Here is an 18,541-nt window from a genome sequence, read left to right as displayed (position 1 = left end):
TACAGGCGTAGAGGGACTCTGCAGCCCAACCCGCCAGGCAATTCAATGTGCTGAGCCCTGACACTGAAACAAGTGGATATCCTTGAGGCTAATTTGTTACAGGCGTAGAGGGACTACGCAGCCCAACCCACCAGGCAATTCAATGTGCTGAGCCCTGACACTGAAACAAGTGGATCTCCTTGAGGCTAATTTGTTGCAGGTGCAGAGGGACTATGCAGCCCAACCCGCCAGGCAATTCAATGTGCTGAGCTCTAACACTGAAACAAGTGGATCTCCTTGAGGCTAATTTGTTCCAGGCGCAGAAGGACTACGCAGCCCAACCCACCAGGCAATTCAATGTGCTGAGCTCTAACACTGAAACAAGTGGATCTCCTTGAGGCTAATTTGTTACAGGCGTAGAGGGACTCTGCAGCCCAACCCGCCAGGCAATTCAATGTGCTGAGCCCTGACACTGAAACAAGTGGATATCCTTGAGGCTAATTTGTTACAGGCGTAGAGGGACTACGCAGCCCAACCCACCAGGCAATTCAATGTGCTGAGCTCTAACACTGAAACAAGTGGATCTCCTTGAGGCTAATTTGTTCCAGGCACAGAGGGACTACGCAGCCCAACCCACCAGGCAATTCAATGTGCTGAGCTCTAACACTGAAACAAGTGGATCTCCTTGAGGCTAATTTGTTCCAGGCGCAGAGGGACTACGCAGCCCAACCCACCAGGCAATTCAATGTGCGGAGCTCTAACACTGAAACAAGTGGATCTGACAGAAAACAACTCCTTTATACCAACAAAGAATATTTGAGCAGGGAGAGAACAGACTCCTAGCCCGGCAGCTAAACTCCCAACTGTCACAGTAGGAAGGGTAACAACGGGCGATGGCAGAAATATTACCGACCCAAAGACTAAATGCCACCTATACACTTCCAAGGGGGGAGCCACAAACGATCAAATTCAGGGATACCTCCCCACAGTCCCCTTCCCCACACGAGACACTCACCAGTCCAACTACCTTAACCCACCCATAACCAAAAGCCAATTACTGCAGGCCCTGCAAGCCCTCCCCCCACACCAATCACCAGGCCCGGATGGGTACCCTGCGGAACATATAATTCCACATCATATTTAGACACCCTAAACAGTGACAAACTACCCCAATCTCTGAGGGTGGCAGTCATAGTGGTAATACCCAGAACAGGAGGAGATCCCTCGCAATGTGGCGCATACAGACCGATCCCCCTTCTCAATGTGGACATTACAGTCTTAGCTAAAGTGCCAGCCTCGTAATAACCACACGAGTAGGGCCCCCAACATTAACATCAGGCGGCTCTACACTAAATAGGCCAATACTCTCTATAGACTGGGAAAAGGCCTTTGGCTCGGTCGAATGGACCTACCTATGGGACCTACCTATGGGACCTACCTATGGAACCTACCTATGGGACCTACCTATGGGACTTGCTGCCACACTATAACACAGGCAGAGGATTTATAGGCTGGATTAAGCTTTTATATAGAGAACCCACTGCTAGGGTGAGAGTCAATGGAACCCCATCCTTGACCATCAGCACAGAGGCACAAGGCCGGGATGCCCCCTGTCCCCCCATCTCTTTGCCCCCCTGGCAGTTGAACCACTAGCAATTGCTGTCAGGAAAACAACAAACTACAAAGGGCTGAAACTTCGCGGAGTGGGGGAAACATTTTGTTGTATCTCCGAGACACAGGACCCCCCCTGCAAACTGCAATGGACTGACCCAAACCTACTCTGGGCTCAGGGTGCATTGGAGGAAGTCATTTTCCCAACTGACCAACCGGCAGCCCCTATCAGTCCTCCACATCCTGACCTACAACTAGCAGATTCATTTAAATACCTGGGTATCCAGTGACAAAATTTTCTGGGCCCCCCTCCTCCCCTATATCTGTGCCTGGCTCCCCGCTGCCTCCGCACATTTTATATGGTTGCACCGGGCGCAACCAATAGAATTTCCTGCCGCCCACCAATGACAGGGCACTCTGGCAGGGTATGTGAGTTTGATGGAGGGTAAATAAGCATAATCCATTGTTTTTTCCGGGGGGGCTCAGGTCCCACCCAGCGGAGAATGATACACGTTCGGGCACAGTAGGGCAGGGACCGGGCACACAGTCTAGAGGCAGTGCCTCCTACTTGGTCCTCCATAATGCTGAGTAGGCAGCCTCCCTGTTTCTGACCCAGGGTCTGACCCCGCTCTGTCCCACCCCTTCCTGTTTCTGACCCAGTCTCTGCACACGCTCTGTCCCACCCCTTCCTGTTTCTGACCCAGTTTCTGCACCCGCTCTGTCCCACCCCTTCCTGTTTCTGACCCAGTCCCTGCACCCGCTCTGTCCCACCCCTTCCTGTTTCTGACCCAGTCCCTGCACCCGCTCTGTCCCACCCCTTCCTGTTTCTGACCCAGTCCCTGCACCCGCTCTGTCCCACCCCTTCCTGTTTCTGACCCAGTCCCTGCACCCGCTCTGTCCCACCCCTTCCTGTTTCTGACCCAGTCTCTGCACCCGCCCTGTCCCACCCCTTCCTGTTTCTGACCCAGTCTGTGCACCCGCTCTGTCCCACCCCTTCCTGTTTCTGACCCAGTCTGTGCACCCGCTCTGTCCCACCCCTTCCTGTTTCTGAATCAGTCTCTGCACCCGCTCTGTCCCACCCCTTCCTGTTTCTGACCCAGTCTGTGCACCCGCTCTGTCCCACCCCTTCCTGTTTCTGACCCAGTCTGTGCACCCGCTCTGTCCCACCCCTTCCTGTTTCTGACCCAGTCTGTGCACCCGCTCTGTCCCACCCCTTCCTGTTTCTGACCCAGTCTGTGCACCCACTCTGTCCCACCCCTTCCTGTTTCTGACCCAGTCTGTGCACCCACTCTGTCCCACCCCTTCCTGTTTCTGACCCAGTCTGTGCACCCACTCTGTCCCACCCCTTCTCTACTCTGAGCGCCATGCAGAAATGCCCCCTACCTGTTCCCAGGCGGAGTATAGGAATAAGCCCCACCCCCTACAGAGAAGACCAACTGCAGGGAAGAGCACAAATAACATAAATGTGGTTCTTATGTGAGTGATCCAAGGCCCCGTCCCTCTGGGCTCCTTAGTCTGGGCCTGGCAGTGCCCCCATCCCTATAACTGTGTAATGCCCCTTCCCCCTGGGGCAACTCTGCCCTGGGACTGACATTTATGTCTCAGACATAATAATATCTAATAATAAGAATTATAATTATAGGGTTGAATTAGTAAAGTAATAACCACCCTACTGGCTCACAGTGAGGGGTGCCAGCATCTGGTAGGTTGCCCCAGGGGGCAATAGGGCAATAACAATAGTAATGTGGCCTCTGAGGTTCAATTCTGGGCTACTAGAAGTCACTAATCAGCGTTATGAGGTGCAAGCTCACTGGCCAAGTGCTTTATACAGGTCAAGTCTTAGTTCTAATATCCTTATATTATGCAGTTGGAGGCGCAGTGGTGCAGTTGTCAGTGTTGCTGGGGCCCAAGGCGTTTGTATGGTCTCCCCGTGTCTCTGTGGGTTCCTCCTACACCCCAAAACCATATCGGCAGGTTAATTGGCTCCTGGCAAAACTGGCCCTAGTGTGTGTGAATGTGATTGGGTGCTGGGGCTGTGACCATTCCCTGTAGGCTGTGATCATGTGACCAACTTGGTTATACGCCCCCGGCTGTTCCTGTCAGGCCGCAGCAGTACAATATAGCACTTGGGCAGAAATATACAGGCTAGAAGCCCCGCGCTGGAGGCCAAGATGGCGAATATCTGTACGGATACAGTGTACTTGCCCTTGGTGCTCAGATGGGCCGGGATGAAGGAGACCCACACGCTGCAGAAGACCAACATGCTGAAGGTGATGAGTTTGGCCTCATTGTAGCTCCCGGGCAGGTTCCGTGCCAGGAAAGCAGCAAAGAAACTGACCATTGCCAGGAAGCCCATGAAGCCCAAAGTGACATAAAAGAAAAGGCTTTGGCCCTCGTGACATTCACGTATCAGTTTGTGCTTCTCAATCTCTGCGTTCACTTGTGGGAAAGGCGGAGAGAGGAGAAGCCACGCCCCACAAATGCCAACCTGCGCCGTGGTGCAAAGTGCCACCACCGTACGAGGGATCTTTGGTCCCAACCATTTCCTCAGGGGACTGTGCATTTTGGTGGCTTTGAAGGCCACAATCACCATGATGGTCTTAGCCAGGACGGATGAGATGCTGATAGAGAAGACCACCATGAACAGGGTCTGGCGCAGGGGGCAAGTCATTGGGGAAGGGGAACCGATGAAGATGAGGCAGCAGAGGAAGCACAGGGTGAGGGACACCAGGAGGATGAAACTCAGCTCCCTGTTTGTGGCCTTGATTATTGGGGTTCCCCGGTATTTCATGAAGATAAAGAGGATGGCCAGAGTTATGAGGAAGAAGATGATGACTGTGACGGCGAGGAAGATTCCCAGTGGCTCCTGATATGAGAGGAATTCTATCACTTTGGGCACACACATGTTCTGCTCCTCATTGGGCCACTGGTCCCGGGGGCATGTAAAGCATTCGGCCGCGTCTGCAAAGAGATAGCCCTGTTATTCCTCAACTAAATGTCATCTGAGCTTCACATGTTGATAGAAATATATAGCAGGGCCCTTGTTGAGCCCCCCAATGGCGCCCCCATGAGTAATCCCCCCACAGACACACAAATAGGCTTCAGGCCTGGCTGAAGGAGAAACCATTGGAAGAACCCATATGATTAGTATCTCCTAGGGACTCCATCATGGTGGCACTTGTGTTGGGCTGAATGGGTCGGTGTAGGACTAAGTGATCCCACCAGAATGGCTCACACTGATCTGCATGGAGCTGATGGCACTAGGGATTGGTGCAGACTGGGGTTGTAGTTGGTTCCAATGTGTTTGTGCCATGAGTAGTGATACCCTCACCCCTTGTAACTCTAAGGCTATGCAACTCACTCTACTCTTCCTCCTGAATAACCCGGCAGTTTTGGGGTGAAACAAACCTGTAGTGTTGGTTATGTCCCCCAGGGGGCACGGGATGCAGTCATAGCAACAGATGGGCTGCCCTCTCCGGGGGGCTTTCCAGGAACCTGGGCGGCAGTTGGTGCTGCACATGGATGGGGGCACCTGGTGGGAAACATGGGATCAGAACCAGAAACTCACACACATGGGCCCCGCAGTGTATAGAGCCCAGGGGGACATGGCTGGGTGCACATTTAGGGGGGCCCTAAAGAAGATTGTGCTGGGGGCCCTACAAGCCCCTTTGTATAATCTGAATAGTATTTAATGTTTTATTGGTGAATTCCCTCAACCCAACAATCACTTTCCCAGGCACAAATGGGGCAGTTGGTTGGAGATGTTCTTGGGGGGCAGTAAGGCTGGGAGATGCCCCAATGAGTATTCGGGGGGTCACAATGATTGGATAATTGCCCCTATGGCGTCTCTGCCCCACTGCCCCACATTCCCTAACTCCCCAGGAAACAACGGATCTTCTCTATTAATATACAGAACCTGAACCCAATGAGCAGCCAGTCAGACTGGGCCCTGGCAGTACCCACCTGGCTAAATCTCTCGTTCCACCGTATGGAGCTGATATCAAGGAGGATGGAGTCGCCGGCTTCGGGGTCAAACCTCCCCACTTTTACCAGATTAAAACTGCCATTGAGAATCTGCACATTGACAATATGGTAGGCCGCTGGGATATCTCCGTCAGCATTAAATGCTATTGGCTCCCCTGTGTTGGGGCGGAAAGGGGTTCTCTTCACGTAGTTGAGGACCTGATGGGAAAGTTGAACAGTTATTGGGGGGAGAACCGGTTATGGGACTAAATACCCCTTCCATGTAATGGGGTTCTATGTAAGTGTTCAGGGCGCTGGACAGTGGGGGTACAGTAGTCAGGGGGTGTGGGTGCCATAGTCAGACAGTGGGGGTACAGTAGTCAGGGGGTGTGGGTGCCATAGTCGGACAGTGGGGGTACAGTAGTCAGGGGGTGTGGGTGCCATAGTTGGACAGTGGAGGTACAGTAGTCAGGGGGTGTGGGTGCCATAGTTGGACAGTGGGGGTACAGTAGTCAGGGGTGTGGGTGCCATAGTCAGACAGTGGGGGTACAGTAGTCAGGGGGTGTGGGTGCCATAGTCGGACAGTGGGGGTACAGTAGTCAGGGGGTGTGGGAGCCATAGTCGGACAGTGGGGTACAGTAGTCAGGGGGTGTGGGGAGCCATAGTCGGACAGTGGGGGTACAGTAGTCAGGGGGTGTGGGTGCCATAGTCGGACAGTGGTGGTACAGTAGTCAGGGGGTGTGGGAGCCATAGTCGGACAGTGGGGGTACAGTAGTCAGGGGGTGTGGGTGCCATAGTCGGACAGTGGCGGTACAGTAGTCAGGGGTGTGGGAACCATAGTCGGACAGTGGGGGTACAGTAGTCAGGGGGTGTGGGAGCCATAGTCGGTCAGTGGGGGTACAGTAGTCAGGGGGTGTGGGTGCCATAGTCGGACAGTGGAGGTACAGTAGTCAGGGGGTGTGGGTGCCATAGTCGGACAGTGGGGGTGCAGTAGTAAGGGGGTGTGGGAGCCAAAGTCGGACAGTGGGGGTACAGTAGTCAGGGGGTGTGGGAGCCAAAGTCGGACAGTGGGGGTACAGTAGTCAGGGGGTGTGGGAGCCATAGTCGGACAGTGGGGGTACAGTAGTCAGGGGGTGTGGGTGCCATAGTCGGACAGTGGGGGTACAGTAGTCAGGGGTGTGGGTGCCATAGTCGGACAGTGGGGGTACAGTAGTCAGGGGGTGTGGGGTGCCATAGTCGGACAGTGGGGGTACAGTAGTCAGGGGGTGTGGGTGCCATAGTCGGACAGTGGGGGTACAGTAGTCAGGGGGTGTGGGTGCCATAGTCGGACAGTGGGGGTACAGTAGTCAGGGGGTGTGGGTGCCATAGTCGGACAGTGGGGGTACAGTAGTCAGGGGGTGTGGGTGCCATAGTCGGACAGGGGGGTTATGGTAGGTGGGATCTACAGGGACTTTTTGATACACATAAATATTTGGTTTCTAGAGTCGGTTGGGGTGGGTGGGACGGTTGGTACAAAGAGGGAGAACTTGCTGGCCGGGCACAGGGGCAACAGTCAGGGATCAATAGGGAGGCTTTTTAGGGCTCAAAGATGCCACTGGTGCCTCAAAAAAGTTTTTTGTTGTAATTTACCCCCATAACCTCAGAGAGATTCCTTAAGGCTGAGGTGAGTGACATGTGATCACCCTTCTCATTAGTCTGTTAGCTCCTCCCCTTCAACCTTGTAACGGAATTGCCTTTTTAGCTCAATAAATTAATTGCAATTAGCAGTGTTTGCATGGGATCTGGGCGGTAGAGTTTCCATAATACCCCGGAGGCACAGGCTGGGCGGCAGTATATTGGGGGGTACTGGGGCCTCTCGACAGAATCCCTCTGTAACTGGGAGTTCCCAGAAGCCATGGCAGAAGGTTCCTACTTGGCCTTTAGCCTCTTAGTCCTTCACCAATCAAAACGTAAATGGCCTACAGGTCATGTGCCCTTCAGTTATATTGTAGGTGTGGCACTGGGTGGGGGGCAGATAGGGTGATTTTATAATCTGGCATGAGTGGGGGCAGATAGGGTGCTCTTATAATCTGGCATGAGTGGGGGCAGATAGGGTGATCCTATAATCTGGCATGAGTGGGGGCAGATAGGGTGATTTTATAATCTGGCATGAGTGGGGGCAGATAGGGTGCTCTTATAATCTGGCATGAGTGGGGGCAGATAGGGTGCTCTTATAATCTGGCATGAGTGGGGGCAGATAGGGTGCTCTTATAATCTGGCATGAGTGGGGGCAGATTAGGGTGATCCTATAATCTGGCATAGTGGGGGCAGATAGGGTGCTCTTATAATCTGGCATGAGTGGGGGCAGATAGGGGTGATTTTATAATCTGGCATGAGTGGGGGCAGATAGGGTGATCCTATAATCTGGCATGAGTGGGGGCAGATAGGGTGATCCTATAATTTGGCATGAGTGGGGCAGATAGGGGTGCTCTTATAATCTGGCATGAGTGGGGGCAGATAGGGTTGCTCTTATAATCTGGATGAGTGGGGGGCAGATAGGGTGATCCTATAATCTGGCAATGAGTGGGGGCAGATAGGGTGATCCTATAATTTGGCATGAGTGGGGGCAGATAAGGGTGCTCTATAATTCTGGCATGAGTGGGGGCAGATAGGGTGATTTTATAATCTGGCATGAGTGGGGGCAGATAGGGTGATCCTATAATCTGGCATGAGTGGGGGCAGATAGGGTGATCCTATAATCTGGCATGAGTGGGGGCAGATAGGGTGATTCTATAATCTGGCATGAGTGGGGGCAGATAGGGTGATCCTATAATCTGGCATGAGTGGGGCGCAGATAGGGTGATTTTATAATCTGGCATGAGTGGGGGCAGATAGGGTGATTTATAATCTGGCATGAGTGGGGGCAGATAGGATGATTTTATAATCTGGCATGAGTGGGGGCAGATAGGGTGATTTATAATCTGGCATGAGTGGGGGCAGATAGGGTGATTTTATAATCTGGCATGAGTGGGATTTATATCTGGCATGAGTGGGGGCAGATAGGGTTATTTTATAATCTGGCATGAGTGGGGCAGATAGGGTGATCTTATAATCTGGCATGAGTGGGGGCAGATAGGGTGATCTTATAATCTGGCATGAGTGGGGGCAGATAGGGTGATCTTATAATCTGGCATGAGTGGGGGCAGATAGGGTGATTTTATAATCTGGCATGAGTGGGGCAGATAGGGTGATTTTATAATCTGGCATGAGTGGGGGCAGATAGGGTGATCTTATAATCTGGCATGAAGTGGGGGCAGATAGGGTGATTTTTATAATCTGGCATGAGTGGGGGCAGATAGGGTGATTTTATAATCTGGGCATGAGTGGGGGCAGATTAGGGTGATTTATTAATCTGGCATGAGTGGGGGCAGATAGGGTGATCCTATAATCTGGCATGAGTGGGGGCAGATAGGGTGATCTTATAATCTGGCATGAGTGGGGGCAGATAGGGTGATCCTTATAATCTGGCAATGAGTGGGGGCAGATAGGGTGATTTAATAATCTGGCATGAGTGGGGGCAGATAGGGTGATTTTATAAATCTGGCATGAGTGGGGGCAGCTAGGATGATTTTATAATCTGGCATGAGTGGGGGCAGATAGGGTGATTTTATAATCTGGCATGAGTGGGGGCAGATAGGGTTGATTTTATAATCTTGGCATGAGTGGGGGCAGATAGGGTGATTTTATAATCTGGCATGAGTGGGGGCAGATAGGGTTATTTTATAATCTGGCATGAGTGGGGCAGATAGGGTGATTTTATAATCTGGCATGAGTGGGGGCAGATAGGTGATTTATATCTGCTAGTGGGCAATAGGGATTTAATCTGGCATGAGTGGGGGCAGATAGGGTGATTTATAATCTGGCATGAGTGGGGGCAGATAGGGTGATTTTATAATCTGGCATGAGTGGGGCAGATAGGGTGATTTTATAATCTGGCATGAGTGGGGGCAGATAGGATGATTTTATAATCTGGCATGAGTGGGGGCAGATAGGGTGATTTTATAATCTGGCATGAGTGGGGGCAGATAGGGTGATTTTATAATCTGGCATGAGTGGGGGCAGATAGGGTGATTTTATAATCTGGCATGAGTGGGGGCAGATAGGGTGATTTTATAATCTGGCATGAGTGGGGGCAGATAGGGTGATTTTATAATCTGGCATGAGTGGGGGCAGATAGGGTGATTTTATAATCTGGCATGAGTGGGGCAGATAGGGTGATTTTATAATCTGGCATGAGTGGGGGCAGATAGGATGATTTTATAATCTGGCATGACTGGGGCAGATAGGATGATTTTATAATCTGGCATGAGTGGGGGCAGATAGGGTGATTTTATAATCTGGCATGAGTGGGGGGCAGAAGTTAGAGAAGCCCAGGCCCAAGGAACTCCTGATATCAATGGTACATGGTCTAAATGGACTCTGGCTGTTAGTGCTGTGCCCAGAGTTAGGAGGGTCCCTAGTTACACATGGTGGGGTACAGTGAATAGGGAACTACAGGGGCAATTATAATTCCCCAGGAGGGGCAATTCTCTGCTACAGAAGGCCACTATTTACACAAACAAGGGCAGGATATTTTCTCTATTTAGATTCCCATTTACCTGCCATGGTTGTGTGTCCCTGGCATCGCCACACGTGCCATAGTGAGACTTCTCCGTGGGAGCCTGGCACAGGAGCAGTGAGTGCAGAGCCTGGGCATAGGCAAATACCGCCAGGTAGGCATGATACGTGTAACTGAGGTCCTTCATCTCGAATAACGAAGGGACCAACCCTCTGAGGTCTTCCTCCCCCGTGCAAAGTGGCAGGAACACTGCTGGCTCTGTCTTGTTCTCTTGGGTCTCCCCACCCGGCCACCGGCAGCTGAAAGCTTTCTCCCACAGCGCCCGTATCAAGGGGTATTTATTGTATCTGGATGGGTGAAGGGAACCCAGGAATTCCTCAAAGCCTGGCATGGCGCCTGTGCTAGGAATCAGTCCAATTGTCCCATTTAGGACTTTCCATGCCTTTCTGGAGAAGATACCAAGTCTAAGCGCAAAGGAAGCTGAAGAAATGAAGACTTTGTTTGTCACCCCCTCATCATACAGTGAATCCAGCAGAACCTTCACATGGTCCTCAGGGCTGTGAAGAATAATCACATTGACCGAGCTCTTCCTAATAACATCCACCACCCTTTGTATCTGGGCCATGGAGTAGCTCAAGTGGATCTTCTCCAGAAATGCCACGCAGCTGCCAGCCTTCTCTATGCCAGCTCGAATAACCTGCCCCCCTTGTTCCCCTGCATCATTGTCCACCACCAGCATCCCTACATAAGTCCAGCCAAAGAGGCCAACGAGGCGGGTGAGAGCCGTGTTCTGGAACATATTACTGGGCACAGTACGAAGGAAAGAGGGGAAGTTGATCTTGTTACTCAGTGCCGATAGGGTGGATCCGTGGCTGATCTGTAAGGGAGACATTATTAGTAGTAGTGACATTACTCTATTACTCTAACTAGTACTTACCGTCCTGTTGGCCCATCCTGCTATTGACTGGTGATGCCATCAACTGCCAAGTCTATTATCTCCACAGGGCTGTCCAACTGGGGGCAAAGGGGTTCATGGGGCCCTAAAAGGTATTTTCCACCCTCCTGACTGACTCCCATGAACTGCATAGGCCTCTCTGTATGTGGGACAGTGCTGATCTACAAGTACCCCAGATCCCTGTTGCCTGTTGGGCCCAGGTCGGTGTTTGGCTGAGAGCAAATGGCTCTGTGCATTCCGCCCAGCTACGCCGAATCTCATGCCAATGTGGGTGTTGAAACCCCTAAAAAAATACTTTTAAAAGCCCCCAAAATAATGTCCCTCCCTCCCAACATTGAGTCTCACATTGTACTATGGGGGGCACAATTGCAAGAATCACTCTGTACTTTTCACAAACAATCGGAAGAACAGGAGGGCCACCATTCCAGTCAGGCAGGGAGGGGCCCTATTGGCCTGTGTATGGCCACCTAAAGCTTTAATCCAACCTACACTTGTACTGACTTCATACAAAATAGAATAACAAATGGTTTATTTCAGAGAGCGCTGTACCTGTGGGACGTGTAGGACGCCTAGTACCCTGGCAATGGGCAGAGAGAGGGCAGAGAACAGTTCTCCCACAATCCCAACCACATGAGAGTGTTCATGGCAGTCATATCCAGGAGCCGGATTTCTCATCCCCGACATGACAGTTAGAGCGCCCCCAGTTGCCCGGAGCTCAAACATACAAGAGTCAAACAGCCTGAAGCCCAAGGTGATGTTGGGTAGGAGATCAGGAGAACGATTAACTTCATCAATGGCAAATATCAGGCCCAGAAAGTCCCGGTAATATCGGGTCTGGAAGCTGAAAGACACAAAAAAACTCATACAGAACTTTCTATTCATGTTTATCAGATCTGTGTCTGGTGTAAGATAAAATACAGGAGCCGTTATTATTATCATCAACATCATCCAGGGCAAAAATGTTGGACACGCTGGGAACATTTCCATTTGAAGATACTGGGAACAAACCAGCTTCAGACATATAGAGAAGAAGACCCTCAGTAGAACAACATACAGAGAAGAAAACCCTCAGTAGAACATACAAAGAAGATGTTCAGAACAACATACAGAGAAGAAAACCCTCAGTAGAACATACAAAGAAGATGTTCAGAACAACATACAGAGAAGAAAACCCTCAGTAGAACATACAAAGAAGATGTTCAGAACAACATACAGAGAAGAAAACCCTCAGTAGAACATACAAAGAAGATGTTCAGAACAACATACAGAGAAGAAAACCCTCAGTAGAACATACAAAGAAGGATGTTCAGACAACATAACAGAGAAGAAAACCCTCAGTAGAACATACAAAGAAGATGTTCAGAACAACATACAGAGAAGAAACCCTCAGTAGAACATACAAAGAAGATGTTCAGAACAACATACAGAGAAGAAAACCCTCAGTAGAACATACAAGAAGATGTTCAGAACAACATACAGAGAAGAAAACCCTCAGTAGAACATACAAAGAAGATGTTCAGAACAACATACAGAGAAGAAAACCCGTCAGTAGAACATACAAAGAAGATGTTCAGAACAACATACAGAGAAGAAAACCCTCAGTAGAACATACAAAGAAGATGTTCAGAACAACATACAGAGAAGAAAACCCTCAGTAGAACATACAAAGAAGATGTTCAGAACAACATACAGAGAAGAAAAACCCTCAGTAGAACATACAAAGAAGATGTTCAGAACAACATACAGAGAAGAAAACCCTCAGTAGAAACATACAAAGAAGATGTTCAGAACAACATACAGAGAAGAAAACCCTCAGTAGAACATACAAAGAAGATGTTCAGAACAACATACAGAGAAGAAAACCCTCAGTAGAACATACAAAGAAGATGTTCAGAACAACATACAGAGAAGAAAACCCTCAGTAGAACATACAAAGAAGATGTTCAGAACAACATACAGAGAAGAAAACCCTCAGTAGAACATACAAAGAAGATGTTCAGAACAACATACAGAGAAGAAAAACCCTCAGTAGAACATACAAAGAAGATGTTCAGAACAACATACAGAGAAGAAAACCCTCAGTAGAACATACAAAGAAGATGTTCAGAACAACATACAGAGAAGAAAACCCTCAGTAGAAACATACAAAGAAGATGTTCAGAACAACATACAGACAAGAAGACCCTCAGTAGAACATACAAAGAAGATGTTCAGAACAACATACAGAGAAGAAAACCCTCAGTAGAACATACAAAGAAGATGTTCAGAACAACATACAGAGAAGAAAACCCTCAGTAGAACATACAAAGAAGATGTTCAGAACAACATACAGAGAAGAAAACCCTCAGTAGAACATACAAAGAAGATGTTCAGAACAACATACAGAGAAGAAAACCCTCAGTAGAACATACAAAGAAGATGTTCAGAACAACATACAGAGAAGAAAACCCTCAGTAGAAACATACAAAGAAGATGTTCAGAACAACATACAGAGAAGAAACCCTCAGTAGAACATACAAAGAAGATGTTCAGAACAACATACAGAGAAGAAAACCCTCAGTAGAACATACAAAGAAGATGTTCAGAACAACATACAGAGAAGAAAACCCTCAGTAGAACATACAAAGAAGATGTTCAGAACAACATACAGAGAAGAAAACCCTCAGTAGAACATACAAAGAAGATGTTCAGAACAACATACAGAGAAGAAAACCCTCAGTAGAACATACAAAGAAGATGTTTCAGAACAACATACAGAGAAGAAACCCTCAGTAAGAACATACAAAGAAGATGTTCAGACAAACATACAGAGAAGAAAACCCTAAGTAGAACATACAAAGAAGGATGTTCAGAACAAACAATACAGAGAAGAAACCCTCAGTAGAACATACAAAGAAGATGTTCAGAACAACATACAGAGAAGACCCTCAGTAGAAACATACAAAGAAGATTGTTCAGAACAACCATACAGAGAAGAAAACCCTCAGTAGAAACATACAAAGAAAGATGTCAGAACAACATACAGAGAAGAAAACGCCTCAGTAGAACATACAAAGGAAGATGTTCAGAACAACATACAGAGAAGAAAACCCCTCAGTAGAACATACAAAGAAGATGTTCAGAACAACATACAGAGAAGAAAACCCTCAGTAGAACATACAAAGAAGATGTTCAGAACAACATACAGAGAAGAAAACCCTCAGTAGAACATACAAAGAAGATGTTCAGAACAACATACAGAGAAGACCCTCAGTAGAACATACAAAGAAGATGTTCAGAACAACATACAGAGAAGAAAACCCTCAGTAGTATGGACAGAGAAATACATTACAGATAATTATGTTGGGTTGAAAACCCCAACTTCTTCTTCATTGACCTCATTGACAGGGAAGATTGTCAAACTGCTGCCAATCTTACAGCTTTGAGGCCACACCCCCCAAACTTGAATCACAGTCATGGGCTTAGCCTGAATAAAAATATAATGATTGCTGGATGCCCAAAAGTGGGCGGAGCTGTGAACAGCCAATCGGATTTTACCTATTGACTTGGTGGAAATCCAACCTGCTGCCAGTCTCACAGTAATAACACCGGGATCCCCAAACTTTGCAGGGTTAGGCACCAGGTAACTGCGGTTCAGAATTAGAAAAAGTGGGTGGAGCCACCAACAGCCAATCAGATTTTAACTATTGATTTTCAATGGGGAAATCCATCCTCCTGCCATTCTCACAGTATTAACACCAGGGTCACTAGGGGGCTGCATTTTTAGGTTTTAAAAAGTGGGTGGAGCAACCAACAGCCAATCACAATTCACCTATTGATTTTTTTTTTGTTTAAATTTAAACTGCTGTTGTTCTCTAACTATTAATCCCAGGGTCCCTAAACTTTGCAGTTAGTCACTGGGAACTGCAATTTCAGATTATAAAAAGTGGGCGGAGCCACTGACCGCCAATCAGATGTCACTTGTTGACTTTCAGTGGGGAAATTTTAGTTGCTGCCATTCAGACACTATTAAACCCAGGGTCCCCAAACTTTGCACAGTGGTTTTTACTTAATACTGTGGGTCCAAGGTTAGAAAAAGTGGGCGGAGCCAACAACAGATCAGATTTCACATTTTTCAACCCAACATGAAGTTTGTTCTCAAACTTCCCTTTCTAGTTGTTATTGTACTTCTCCCCACTTCCCCAGAGGGAGAGGCCTCCTATAGGGCTGTACAACAGGGGTACAATGGTGCCTCCATCTACTTTGTGCTGCTGAGAAAGGTCGACAACATATCCTTTCTGCCCCAAAGTGGAGAACTAAGTCCCATCCTCAGGCTGTGAGACTTGGGCCCCAAAGCTACAGAGGGCTGGGCATATCTTGGCAGCAGAGACTTTGTGGTGTCCCTTAGACTGTTGGCATTGGCCCCCAGGGTATGTTTGGCAAACTACTTTACCCTATTGTGTTGAACCTGCCCACCCCTGGCAAGGCATTGTGGGGCACTATCCCAGCATTACAAGGTGATATCCTTACTGAGTGCCTCAGGGCACAGCTCCCCCAATCAGATCCCATGTAGTTCTACCCCCTGACACACCACTTACTCCTTGCATGAAGCCGGCTGGGGCATCTCCTGGAAAGTGGGCCGTGGGAATACAAAGCCAGAGTGGATGACAAACACCCCCCCAATAAGAACATCCCCGGGTTGGGAGAATGAGTCCATGTCCCAGCTTTGGAGGCTGCAGGCCGGGCCGGGGTGTCCCTCCCCCAGGGAGCAGAGGAGCAGGAGGGCCTGCAGGAATCTTCTCATAGAGGCTTCTGGGTGATGCCCCCTCAGTGCAGGAACCTTGTGGGGCTCGGCCAATGGGCTCCCCAGGAGCAGAGGGATCTCCTGGCAAAAGAACAAAGTAACTATGTGTATTGGGTGTGAGGTGTAACTATAACTTACCCCTACCCGCCTCACTGTGTAACTATAACTTACCCCTACCCGCCTCACTGTGTAACTATAACTTACCCCTACCCGCCTCACTGTGTAACTATAACTTACCCCTACCCGCCTCACTGTGTAACTATAACTAACCCCTACCCGCCTCACTGTGTAACTATAACTAACCCCTACCCGCCTCACTGTGTAACTATAACTAACCCCTACCCGCCTCACTGTGTAACTATAACTAACCCCTACCCGCCTCACTGTGTAACTATAACTTACCCCTACCCGCCTCACTGTGTAACTATAACTTACCCATACCGGCCTCACTGTGTAACTATAACTAACCCCTACCGGCCTCACTGTGTAACTATAACTAACCCCTACCAGCCTCACTGTGTAACTATAACTTACCCCTACTGGCCTCACTGTGTAACTATAACTAACCCCTACCAGCCTCACTGTGTAACTATAACTTACCCCTACCCGCCTCACTGTGTAACTATAACTAACCCCTACTGGCCTCACTGTGTAACTATAACTAATCCCTACCCGCCTCACTGTGTAACTATAACTTACCCCTACCGGCCTCACTGTGTAACTATAACTAACCCCTACTGGCCTCACTGTGTAACTATAACTAACCCCTACCCGCCTCACTGTGTAACTATAACTTACCCCTACTGGCCTCACTGTGTAACTATAACTAACCCCTACCGGCCTTAGGTTAGTTATAGTTACACAGTGAGGTGGGTAGGGGTTAGTTATAGTTACACAGTGAGGCGGGTAGGGGTAAGTTATAGTTACACAGTGAGGCGGGTAGGGGTAAGTTATAGTTACACAGTGAGGCCAGTAGGGGTTAGTTATAGTTACACAGTGAGGCCGGTAGGGGTAAGTTATAGTTACACAGTGAGGCGGTAGGGGTTAGTTATAGTTACACAGTGAGGCGGGTAGGGGTAAGTTATAGTTACACAGTGAGGTTGGTAGGGGTAAGTTATAGTTACACAGTGAGGTTGGTAGGGGTAAGTTATAGTTACACAGTGAGGGGGGTTAGTTAAGTTACACAGTGAGGCGGGTAGGGGTAAGTTATAGTTACACAGTGAGGCGGGTAGGGGGTAAGTTATAGTTACACAGTGAGGTTGGTAGGGGTAAGTTATAGTTACACAGTGAGGCGGGTAGGGGTAAGTTATAGTTACACAGTGAGGCGGGTAGGGGTTAGTTATAGTTACACAGTGAGGCCGGTAGGGGTAGTTATAGTTACACAGTGAGGCCGGTAGGGGTTAGTTATAGTTACACAGTGAGGCCGGTAGGGGTTAGTTATAGTTACACAGTGAGGCGGGGTAGGGGTTAGTTATAGTTACACAGTGAGGCCGGTAGGGGTTAGTTATAGTTACACAGTGAGGCGGTAGGGGTTAGTTATAGTTACACAGTGAGGCGGGTAGGGGTTAGTTATAGTTACACAGTGAGGCGGGTAGGGGTTAGTTATAGTTACACAGTGAGGCCGGTAGGGGTTAGTTATAGTTACACAGTGAGGCGGGTAGGGGTTAGTTATAGTTACACAGTGAGGCGGGTAGGGGTTAGTTATAGTTACACAGTGAGGCGGGTAGGGGTTAGTTATAGTTACACAGTGAGGCGGGTAGGGGTAAGTTATAGTTACACAGTGAGGCCGGTAGGGTTAGTTATAGTTACACAGTGAGGCGGGTAGGGGTTAGTTATAGTTACACAGTGAGGCCGGTAGGGGGTTAGTTATAGTTACACAGTGAGGCCGGTAGGGGTTAGTTATAGTTACACAGTGAGGCCGGTAGGGGTTAGTTATAGTTACACAGTGAGGCGGGTAGGGGTTAGTTATAGTTACACAGTGAGGCCGGTAGGGGTTAGTTATAGTTACACAGTGAGGCCGGTAGGGGTAAGTTATAGTTACACAGTGAGGCGGGTAGGGGTAAGTTATAGTTACACAGTGAGGCGGGTAGGGGTTAGTTATAGTTACACAGTGAGGCCGGTAGGGGTTAGTTATAGTTACACAGTGAGGCCGGTAGGGGTTAGTTATAGTTACACAGTGAGGCCAGTAGAGAACGTGTACTGCCAGACAGTTTGTGAACATTTTGCGCTCTTTCACTTTAGGGGCCTTTCCTCGGGGGGGGGCTTTTAGTTTACCCAGGAAAATCATGTAATTCCAATTCTGTAACAAGATATAGGCTTCTAAATGTCTAAAAATTAAAATAAAATCACATTTTCCATAATATAACCACATATACCAGAAACAGAAATAATTGTACTGATTGGATAAGTCCTATCCCTGCTGATGGTGCCAATACCAAACACATATAGGTTTATGGGGAATTCCCACGTGTATAGGCCACAAACTCCCGGCCAGAAAGCTGCAGACTTTAGATTTCAAGGCCAAAACTCCCACTAACAGAAAGTTTATCCCAGAAAATGATACATTTTTGGAAAGAACAGATTGTGGGGAATCCAGAATAGGTAGAACTTTCTGTCTGCTCCAAACTACCAAGTCGCAATGCTTTCCTAAACT

General features: G+C 48.7%; 2 protein-coding genes across 2 annotated transcripts; both read right to left on the bottom strand.

Moving 5' to 3' along the window:
* Positions 1-3,649: 3,649 nt before the first annotated feature.
* Positions 3,650-11,045, bottom strand: LOC100496596 (extracellular calcium-sensing receptor-like). The gene is made up of 4 exons (XM_031902831.1): positions 10,191-11,045; positions 5,554-5,772; positions 4,999-5,122; positions 3,650-4,551 (listed from the first exon to the last, which is right to left on the bottom strand). Exons 1-4 carry the CDS (start codon positions 11,040-11,042, stop codon positions 3,650-3,652), a joined length of 2,097 nt encoding a protein of 698 aa, XP_031758691.1. The 5' UTR covers positions 11,043-11,045.
* A 588-nt stretch (positions 11,046-11,633) lies between these two features.
* LOC116406491 (extracellular calcium-sensing receptor-like) lies at positions 11,634-15,979 on the bottom strand. Its single transcript, XM_031902830.1, has 2 exons — positions 15,683-15,979; positions 11,634-11,946 (listed from the first exon to the last, which is right to left on the bottom strand). The coding sequence occupies exons 1-2, from the start codon at positions 15,886-15,888 to the stop codon at positions 11,634-11,636; spliced, it is 519 nt and encodes a 172-aa protein (XP_031758690.1). The 5' UTR covers positions 15,889-15,979.
* Positions 15,980-18,541: the final 2,562 nt, after the last annotated feature.

Source organism: Xenopus tropicalis, chromosome 5, assembly GCF_000004195.4.
Source record: "Xenopus tropicalis strain Nigerian chromosome 5, UCB_Xtro_10.0, whole genome shotgun sequence".
Taxonomy (NCBI): Eukaryota; Metazoa; Chordata; class Amphibia; order Anura; family Pipidae; genus Xenopus; species Xenopus tropicalis.
Note: the sequence above shows the minus strand (reverse complement) of the source record. Positions and strands in the feature narration are given on the sequence as shown.

Bases quoted from the DNA above. Each gene is read 5' to 3' on its own strand.
- LOC116406491 (XM_031902830.1), bottom strand. From the start codon at position 15,888: ATGAGAAGATTCCTGCAGGCCCTCCTGCTCCTCTGCTCCCTGGGGGAG. The intron at 11,947-15,682 runs GTAAGTGGTGTG...TGTGTCTTTCAG, and splicing joins CAGCCGGCTTCATGCAAGGA to CTTCCAGACCCGATATTACC.
- LOC100496596 (XM_031902831.1), bottom strand. From the start codon at position 11,042: ATGTCTCCCTTACAGATCAGCCACGGATCCACCCTATCGGCACTGAGT. The intron at 5,773-10,190 runs GTAAATGGGAAT...CTTTCCCATCAG, and splicing joins GGGACACACAACCATGGCAG to GTCCTCAACTACGTGAAGAG. The intron at 4,552-4,998 runs GTTTGTTTCACC...ATCTCTTTGCAG, and splicing joins GGACATAACCAACACTACAG to ACGCGGCCGAATGCTTTACA.